Source organism: Asterias rubens, chromosome 3 (genome assembly GCF_902459465.1).
Source record: "Asterias rubens chromosome 3, eAstRub1.3, whole genome shotgun sequence".
Taxonomy (NCBI): domain Eukaryota; kingdom Metazoa; phylum Echinodermata; class Asteroidea; order Forcipulatida; family Asteriidae; genus Asterias; species Asterias rubens.
The window spans coordinates 6,435,811-6,446,212 of NC_047064.1; the positions used below are offsets into that span (position 1 = coordinate 6,435,811).

Consider the following 10,402-nt stretch of genomic DNA (forward strand, 5'->3'; position numbering starts at 1 on the left):
TTATGTATAAATCCACCATATGCATAAGCTGACAAACCTGTTGAAGTGATCTACCTGTAGAAAATCGATTGTGCATTGACATCATTTTTTTTTTTTTAATTAATAAAACGGTCACTGAGCAATGAACTGGAAATTCATTTTATTTATTTATTATCAAATAATTATGACATTTCAGACAGAAATATTTAAAGGGATCTTTTCATCATTAGATTGTGTAAGTTTTATGTAAATCTGTGATCTTAGACAAGTTTTTTTTCTTCTTACCAATTCTGTAATGTTCCTTTAAATGACTCTGGTATGTATTTAGAGGTCTTGTCTGAACGACACTCCTTGGGCCCTAGATGAAGAATTTAGGACCATTTTCTTCTGTAGGACCATTCGAAGTCCTTGATATATATCTGTGACCAGTCAGGCAAATACTTGTCAACACTAAAATGTGTGCATTCCCTTCTGTACCCTTCTCCATCATTTGTTTTCAAGCATGATATTCTTCCAACTTAAAGACACTGGACACTATTGGTAATTGTCAAAGATAGTCTTCTCACTTGGGATATCTCAACATATACATAAAATAACAAACCTGTGAAAATTTGAGCTCATGATCGGTCGTCGAAGTTGCGAGATAATAATGAAAGAAAAAACACACGAAGTTGTGTGCTTTCAGATGCTTGATTTCGAGACCTCAAATTCTAATTCTGAGGTCTCGAAATCAAATTCGTGGAAAATTACTTCTTTCTAGAAAACTACGTTACTACAGAGGGAGCCGTTTCTCACAGTGTATTACTATCAAAAGCTCCCCATTACTTGTTACTTGTATGCTAATAATTATTTTAAGTAATTACCAATTTAGTGTTCAGGGCCTTTAAGTATGATTTCTGATTGATTTGCCCTTGGGAAAAACCAGAAAAATTGTAATTAAAGGAACACGTTGCCTTGGATCGGTCGAGTTGGTCTTTGAAAAGTGTCTGTAACCGTTTGTTATAAAATCGGTATGGTTAGAAAGATGTTGTAAAAGTAGAATACAATGATCTACGCAAATATGCCTCGAAATTGCGTGGTTTTCGTTTTACCTCGTCGACAAACACGGTCGGCCATTTATGGGAGTCAAAAATTTGACTCCCATAAATGGCCGACCGTGTTAGTTCGCGACGTAAAATGAAAACCGTCCAATTTTGAGCAATACTTGTGTGGATCATTATATTCTACTTTTAAAACATCTTTCTAACCATATACATTTCATAACAAACGGTTTCAAACGCTTTTTATAGACCAACTCGTCCGATCCAAGGCAACGTGTTCCTTTAAATAGTCTGAAAAAGCCAATTCGAGCCTACACCATGTGTCAGCTCTTGTTCTCAACGAAATATTCCTACTTTTTTTCCCAAGGACTAATATCATCCCTGTTTATTGCACGATTGGTTGAAGATCAAAGTTGTCCAAGATATTGGAATCTTTGAACATTGCCATTTACAGACAACCTTTTGCACAAGGTTTTTGTTTTTATGAAAGTGCAGTCCCAGATGAGATTGGTGAATAGACCTTTATCATGGTGTGGCCATCTTGATTTTACTCCATTCCAACTCATTGCGCCAAACTGAGCTGGATGAAATAATAGTCTGGTGCCATGCCAATGAACGGTAGCATTCATTACTGTTCTTTGAACCAGGAAACATGACCAAGATGGTGAGTGTGATAAGGGTTTGGTGCACCAGCTTGATAAATCATACTGCAACTCATTCATATGCATATTCTTCATATGAATATTCGTCAAACGGCTAAATACATTTGTCTTCTTTTTCTTATGATCATGAAATTTTGATTTAAAATCTTTGCCAAATTCTATTTTAATGCGCGTATTTTGAAATGTTCTCACCTTTCTATTATCGTTCCATTGTCTTGTATCAAATATCTCTTTTGTAATTCTTTATAAACAAATTTTGATTCAATAAAATTGACAGAATATCAGTAAAAACTAGTTGGGGTGCATTCTTTCCATCATTTTACCATAGAATAATCTTCGTACCTACAGAAAATATACCCATGAAATTACACAAGGTTCGCAGACCGGAATATCTGATTTCTGATTTGTTTTGCCCTTAGTACATTAGGGACAATCAAAAGAACTTTGAAAAGGATATTCTTCATTATATTTTGACTGCCAATTTTCCATTTTGTTGTTGTGTCATATGAAATGGATACAGTTCAAAGATTACAAAGTAGTGCAGGTCGTTTAGTATGTTCCAAACCCTTGAGAGGGCTTATTACCCCATGACTCGGGAGTAAACTTGCTGGTCAGAAAACGGATTTAATTAAACTTGCCGTTAAAAAAAAACACACTAGGGGTCGAACGAAGAAGAGCATACATACATACATACATACATATCAGCATTTATATGAGGCGCCTTTTTCCCAAGGTTACAAAGCGCCTACAGAAGATGCAACAAAGAAAGAAATCCAAACCCAAGATGTTCCAATGTAAAGTGAAGTAAACGAGTCAAGTATTTCTGTACAAGTGAGTCTTAAGTAGTTTTTTGAATTGTTTATGTGAAGTTGCATGGCGAAGATGTGATGGTAATGAGTTCCACAGGTTTGGAGCACTAGCAGAAAAAGCACGCGAACCAGCTCTGGAGACGGTGCGATGTACAGTCAAGAGGTTCTCTGAGGAAGAGCGTAGGGAACGCGGTGGGACATACAGTTGTAGCATGTCGGATATGTATGATGGTGACTGGTGGGCAAGGGATTTGAAGACATGAAGACAAAGTTTGAAGTCAATTCTGTTTGAGATGGGCAGCCAGTGCAATTTCTGAAATAGTGGTGAAATGTTGTCATGACGACCGGTCTTAAAGATGAGTCTGGCTGCTTTATTCTGAACTTTCTGGAGACGATTTATGTTTTTCTTTGTGATTCCTTTCAAAAGCGAGTTGCAGTAATCTAGTCTTGACAGCACAAGTGATCTAGCACCGAACTCGAGCTCTGGTGTTTCTGTTCAGCAGAGTGTGGGTTTTGAGTCCCGGCCGTTACGCTTGTGTCCCTTAGCAATCTTGCGATTGATTTAGCTTAGTAGCGCATATATTGGTTGCCCAAGCTGCAAACTCCCCAGGGAGCTGAGATGGTTTAAGGAATTAAATAAATGGCCCAGTGACTAGGGGTCGTGATATGTTGCAGCGCTTTGAGAAGCCTTTGGGGTGTAGAAAGCGCAGTATAAAAACTGATTAAGTAAAGAAGATCAAAACGCATAAACAAAAACCCACAAAGATGACAATATTGTTTATATGCCAAAAAATAATATTTTAATGAAGCAGCAACTCAACAAGATCACAATCTTAACTCCTTCTATAGGTAAATTGCGAAGTTCAGGTGGTTGAGTCAACATAACAGCAACTGTTAAAAAAACGAGCTTGGAAGTCAAATGGGAAAATATATTCAGAAATGCTCAACAATTTAAATTTGCAAGAAGTTGAGGCAAAAAGCTACTACAGTCGTCTTTAATTTTAACAAGGTCACTGGGACTAATGAAAGCACCTCTTAACAACAAAAAACGCAAATCAGAGATGAGATTCGGGACTTAAGAATGAACTCATTATAAGCAGAACTTTCTTTATAACAGTGCTCTTTTTAACGAGAGCTACCCCTAGCAGAACTTCTTTATAACAGTGCTCTTTTTAACGAGAGCTACCCCTAGCAGAACTTCTTTATAACAGTGCTCTTTTTAACGAGAGCTACCCCTAGCAGAACTTCTTTATAACAGTGCTCTTTTTAGCGAGCGCTACCCCTAGCAGAACTTCTTTATAACAGTGCTCTTTTTAGCGAGAGCTACCCCTAGCAGAACTTCTTTATAACAGCGCTCTTTTTAACGAGAGCTACGACTGTACTACCAAATGAGTATTGCAGGTCCAATGATTTCATTGGATACAATGATTTCATTGGATAAGCGTGCTGCGACATAAGCTTTCCATGTCTGTGTTATGATTGGTCCGAGGTGATGTAGTGTGAGCTTGCACTTTCGGCTATCTGCATACAGCTGCATAATGTTGTGTACTCTAATTCACCATGTAATACATGTGTACATGTCCGTGCGAATTGGCAATGAATCTCCATGTGAAATGAATGCGAGGTCAGCAGTATGTGTAAAGGTAGGAACATCTGGTTGGCACACTTAAGGGCAGTGTCGGTGGCCTCAGCCAGGTCTCAGTAGTGGTTGCTGATGGTCGTAGGGGGCAGGTAAGGAGATGATCCATGGTCTGCCGCTCTCCGCATTCACAGGTGTCGGAACCTGCAGTGTATCCAGTCTTGAAGGGTGACTACGGATGTTCAGGCTACAAATGTGGTAGTATGATGATGGCCACCAAACGTATCATTTTGGCCCAAATGGATGGGTGATAAATATAATCTTTTAAAGTAATGTCCTACAGCAGAACAACCGACTGGCCTTGATCACGTTCCAACTTGAGACTCAATTACCCCCTCCATTACCTGCATTGACACAAACAAACAATTAAAATCATAAAAAACTTGAACTCGCATTCAATTTAATATTTTCTTTTCGGAACACATCTTCATTTCTATGGCACTAAGAAAAGAAAACTTTGGTTTCTTATATAGGATCACTTCTTGGTAAATTGAGGGCCCATTTTACCGTTTCAAAGTTTCAAAGCAACACTCTGTGTGGATGTGAATACAACCTGTCCTATCCTGGCCTCTTGTTAAACTTTCCTCCCGTTCTTACGGCAAAACAGCTTATCTCTGGACCTGCTTTTCTCAAACATTTTCAAGTTTGGCTGTTTTGCCATGGATGGGCCGAGTGCATGTCTTTACTTTTACCTGTTGCGTTTCCTCACTGGTACCCTGAATTGGCTGTTGTTCCATATATTGTGTGTCGGAGACACAGAAGCTCTGATCCCCTGATAATCCTAAAACATCCACATCATGGTCCCCTTCATCGATGGACTCCGAGGGTCTCTGTAGGTAGTCGTGGTCGGCCATGGCATTGGTGGCAGTATTGTCCTGCAAAATCAAACAAGCATTGTACGCAATAACTAAAATCTTCTGATAGTTTATGAATGAAGTGAAGTCTTCAATGCCACTTTCTGGAGGGCTATATTTAGTTTAAGCCCAGGGAACAAACATTGGCCAAGTACATGGTTCTCGGTTCTTGTTATATAGAGCACTGTTAAGAAGAGGTTCTGCTTTAATACAAAGAGCACATTCCGAAGTCCTGAATCTCATTTCTGCTTTGTGTTTCTTTGTTTTGCTCTCCTCTTATAATGACGTTCCTGTTATAAAGAGGTAATCTGTCAAGTCGCAGCGACCTTGTTGTAACAAGTCGACTGTACATGTAATATTTTACTAGAACAATGCAAAGGGCACCAAGGCAATTATCCGGGGCATGAGGGCAATTGCCCCCGTTGCCAGCACTGCACCCACCTGTTCAGGCTCGTCCTCCGATTGCTGAGTGGCTAACTGAAACACCTGCTGGGCCACGGGTGTGTGCAACAGACAGGTGCTCTCCTGCGACAGCGGGTTGGCTGGGTGAATGCATGCTGTACGACCCTTGGTGCAAGGCGTGTATAAGACTTGTTGGGTGTCTTCAAGCACATCTATTTGTTATACAAGGTTAAGGTTGGACTACAGAAACAAAATGCCATACAAACCCCTCCTGTTAGGGGAAGGGGTGCCGATTATCACATGAACGCATACAATCTTGGAATTGAAGGAATAGCTTTATATTTGTATGGTACTGTAAACTGATCTTTAGGATATAAGCAAAATTTGATATGCAATATAACAGTGCACTGCAGTGGTTACTTGAGGTAGGTCGTCTTCTTCCTTACAAAGGATAAAGACTTCTCTGTGACAATGTGCTATACAAGAATGGTTCATTATCATTATGAAAGGGCCTCGTCATCAACAAATCATGAGGCTATATTCCATTTACAGAACCATTCCCTTTGTAGGACAAAAAGAAAACTGAATGTAGGCATCTGTTTGAGGTACTTTGTTTATTGTGATGCATCGACTACATCAAAACAACGACCATACCTGGCCCCGCCCAGGATTTACTCAAAATGACCAGGAAAATCCGAGAAAAGGATACGTTCCAAGCAGAAGCCGGTGACTGGAAGCCCAGGCCTCTCACACCCCTTGCCCAGACTGCTGAACTTGCAATGGGGCGGGGTACTAATCTTCTGGGGACCCGTGTAGCTTGGTGTGGCCTTGATGCGCCTGTTCTTGGAGCGTCGATGCAGCAAGGCCTCGCTGCCATGCCGACGGTGGTACGACTGCATGGACTGGAGTTTGAGGATCTTGCGTTTCTCCTTGGGGCTGTTGAAACTGCCTAGACTTGAACCTACAGGAATATATAAATTAGATTTTGGTAAGTAAATCAGGGCGCTCGCTACCAAGAAGACAATTTGTATGCCTTGAAAACAAAAAAGGAATTTATCTTACTCCATATGGAATTTGAGGCATTGCATGGTGCGGTATCAATGTATACTTGGTTTGCAGTAACACCATGTGTGTATCTACTTGCTGGGTAGATCGTGTTCTTTAGAGAACTTATCTTCCTATTATATATTCTACTACCGCAGAGTAGATTTTTTATTAGATGGGTGACTTCGCTTTATCGCTTTCGCTTTATCAATTGAGTAGACTTTTAGTTATACCTTCACTGCTGCAGATTGATATCTTAATTGGTCTAAACGATTTGACAACTTGCTCTGGCCATCCTCAGAAGACTGAACCTCGACCAACAAATGTGACATGATCTAGATCAGATAAATCAGAACTTGGCCCTTTTGTCAATTTCATTCCTTTTTGTAACTATTTGAATGCACTTGTTTACAAGTACAAGTTGTTCTATTGAATGTGTTTTGGGGGAAGTATTTGTGTTTACTCCTAGGGTACCAACCGATGGTCTCTTTCTCGAGCTTGGACGATATCAGGTACTGCCTCCGTTTCTCTTTCATCAGATGCTGAAGACGTTTGAACTGGTTGATGTAGAGGGACTGAAGACGGATTAATTTCTCCCTTGTGATCAGGGCTACCTCCTCGGGAGTATACACTCCAGCATGCCTGTCAGTCAAGATTATAAGCCCAAAGTAATCAAAATTTTGTGTTGATTAAAGAAAAATTTACGAGAGCAGAACTTGAACCCAGGATGTAACAGTGCTCTACCAACTGAGACATCTAGTTCCAATGTTGGTGGTCTCCCTATGTCATAAATTTCTTTGTTCGGGGGTGCCAGTCACATGCAATTCAACCTGTAACTGCCCAAGTTTCTGATTACAGCCTGGGAAGACGTAGCAAAGGAATCATCTTTAAAAGCGGGTGTGACTTTTTCTTTCAAATATCAAGTAATAAAACACAAGGGAAACTGATTCAATGAATCGTTTTACAGGTGTGCCGACAGTCTTCACAAGAACACAGTCTTTGTGAAAGGCAGTTAACAGCAGAGTTTCTCTGCGCAGGGACATTGCACTGGGTAAACGCACTGGTTTTTTTTGTGTGTGTGTGGATAACACAACACACTAGCTGGGGAGTAGAGCGCTAAGAACAGAACAGTGGACTCACTTGAGGAGGTCTTCTTGCTCGCTGTCTACGCTTTCCGCATCGCTGTCTGTCGTACCTCTCCAGGCCTGGTCAACCTGAAGCGGGTCTTCATCACTTTCACTCTCACTGCCACAATCTTTGATTAAAAAAATGTATTTGTTAAAAAATGTTATTGACCTGATGTTTCGACCCTAGCAGAGTCTGTCTCTACATTACATGTCCGACAACACAAGAGCCAATAACAGGATTGTGGTGAATAGGATTCTGAGGAAAGGAGAACGAATTGTTCAGTTTAAAATGTGGAAGGAAAATGAAAGAGGGGAAACCCTTGCAATCATGTGTGGCATGTTGTGGCTGAACAGGAATGCTCACCTGCCCCAAGCTCTGATGGTATTGTCAGCAGCAGAGTGTGGGTTTGAATCCCAGTCATGATACTTGTGCCCTTGAGCAATGCGTTTAAACCACAATTGCTTCGTAAAAATGTGGGAAGGTAATGCATTCTGCTCTACTAGCCAGGGTCCTAGTGAATGAAACCCATGTCTACATCATTACGAAAACTGTGAAGGGGGTAACCCTGTTCCAGTCCCAGAAGTATGTGGCAATTTCCAAAGGAAAGTGTCAGTTCAAAGATAAAATCCAGGCCTGTCAATTTTAGAGTGTGTTTATATGCCTACAGATTTAGACGAACAGATTTATAGGGCCTACTAAATTTGTTTGCTCGGTTAAAAAATAACAATAATACATTCTTTAATTACAATGCAATATTATAGTCAAATAACCATGTACCTAAGATTTTAGCGGCCACAGATCCCTGGGGCTCAGGTTGGGCCTCAGCCGCTGGCTGGTTCGGCTCCTGGGCCAGTAGGTAGCTATCCAAGCCTTCCAGAATTTCACGCGGCGAGTTTCGTGGAAAAGGCTTCAGGCTTGCCTTATGTCTCAATACGGACACCTTCTGAGCATGTTCTTGACAATAACTTTTTGAGAAAAGAAAAAGGGGCAATGAATGTCAGGGATGGCAACCTTACAAAGCTTAAACCTTTGCTTCAGGGTGCAAATTTTACACAGGGCCAATGGCCCGAGGCCAGTGACAGGACCAGTCAAGTTGTCTTGTTCTTTTCAATTCAATATTTGTTTCTCAAAAAGAACGGTGCTTAAATATTGAGTCTCAAAAATATGTTTAAATCCTGCTGAGTATCACCATGCAAACAGAAGAGATCAATATTATCCCAGTGTTTGTTCAAATAAAAAAAGTTTATTAGATGATAAAACTGTATTCTGATTTTGATTCTAAATTCTTCTCATATTGATTCTGGTCTTGTAAAAGTCTTATCCCTTTAAAGATTCTGAGCTACAGGTCCTTGCGGTCTTGTGGATTTCCTCCCTTAATTCGAGTCCTGTGCTTTTCCTAAGCTAACCAAAAAAAAGGCTACAAGCCAAGTCGCATATACAATATGTGATTTCCATCATACTGCTTGTTCCTGCTCATTTTAGCAGACAATATTTTCTATTAGAGCAGCTCTATGAAATTGAGCCCAGATCTACAAGATCATTTTTTCCTTACCCATCTCGTTTGTCCGCTTTGTGGGCCGGCTGGAGGCATCTCCTCCCGCCCTTGTTGGAGACGAACGTGCAGTGTTTGTAGGGAGCGTTCTTGTCTTCCAAGATGTGGTTCAGGCAGTATTCAAAACCCTCCAGACGATCCTGCATGCAGATGCGGTGGGCATAGTTGCAGAAGAGACCGTCACTTCGATGACGACGGCTGTGGCTCGACTTGCTCTTGTGCATTCTAGGCATAAAATGTAAAAATGTTTTTTAAAATAAATAGATGTAGTGTCAGGGATAAAGAATATAATTTGTTTTTACCCTTGCAAGGGTAAAAAACATCAAGGGTAAAAATATCAGTGTAAGGGTAAAAACATATATATATTATGGTTTAAAATTACTTTATTGTGAATTTGAACTTATATTACAAAGATGTATGTCAAAGTTCTTTAAAAACGCATGCTCTCTAGCAGGCCAGCTTGCATCATCTTTTGTCACCAGCACTCATTGGGTCTACATTCCCCAAACCTCCATAATCACTTTATCAGATGATTTTAGAGAATACGAAAGGGTTGGATTTTAATTATCATGAATTTTTAGTTAATATAATAATATTTAAATATAAATTACAGTTGTTTTTCTTCTAATATTTGATTATTTTTTAATAATAATACATTATTTATTATCTCAAGACTCATTTTTAAACCAAACAAATGTTTACACAAATTAACAATTGAAGAAAAATGCTATCAAAATTGGTATAACGACTAATGAATTTAAAGTTGGATTAGCTAGATTCCTAGAAGTTTTAAGAAACAAAATTAGAATTTAGTTTATTTAGTCTTTATTAAATTAGATTTGTTTTGAAACAAAGTTAATTTAAATTATCTAAAAGTCTAGTACATATTTGCAATATTCCTGGTATTTCATTTGATGCTTGACTCATGCATGAATCACATGTGATAAATTACTTCCAAAAACAAAACAGGATCCAATATTGCACAACCAAAATGTTTTATGCACATGTTCTCATGAATATTCATGAATACCAAGAAAATTGCCGCCATCTTGATCCACCTTTTTTTTGCGGTTGACAAATGTAGTTGAACATTTTCAGAAAATGCACCCTCTGAAATAACGCAAATCACAAATTTACACAGCCTCCCTAGGCCTACTGGTTGATTTACGTTAGAATCTTCAATAAATACGTACCTAGACGGAGTTTTTCCAGCAAAATAGAGGCAATATTACATCCAAATTGGTTTGACGACATGCACGGAAAATATCTCACATCAATCCCACAATGCACCGT

The 10,402-nt window shown here is 39.5% G+C and overlaps 1 protein-coding gene across 1 annotated transcript; it reads right to left on the reverse strand.

Moving 5' to 3' along the window:
• Window positions 1-3,270: 3,270 nt before the first annotated feature.
• On the reverse strand, window positions 3,271-10,397 carry LOC117288403 (KAT8 regulatory NSL complex subunit 2-like). The gene is made up of 9 exons (XM_033769250.1): window positions 10,303-10,397; window positions 9,110-9,334; window positions 8,335-8,522; window positions 7,570-7,684; window positions 6,908-7,071; window positions 6,095-6,346; window positions 5,425-5,597; window positions 4,822-5,004; window positions 3,271-4,473 (listed from the first exon to the last, which is right to left on the reverse strand). The coding sequence occupies exons 2-9, from the start codon at window positions 9,331-9,333 to the stop codon at window positions 4,435-4,437; spliced, it is 1,338 nt and encodes a 445-aa protein (XP_033625141.1). The 5' UTR covers window position 9,334; window positions 10,303-10,397; the 3' UTR covers window positions 3,271-4,434.
• Window positions 10,398-10,402: the final 5 nt, after the last annotated feature.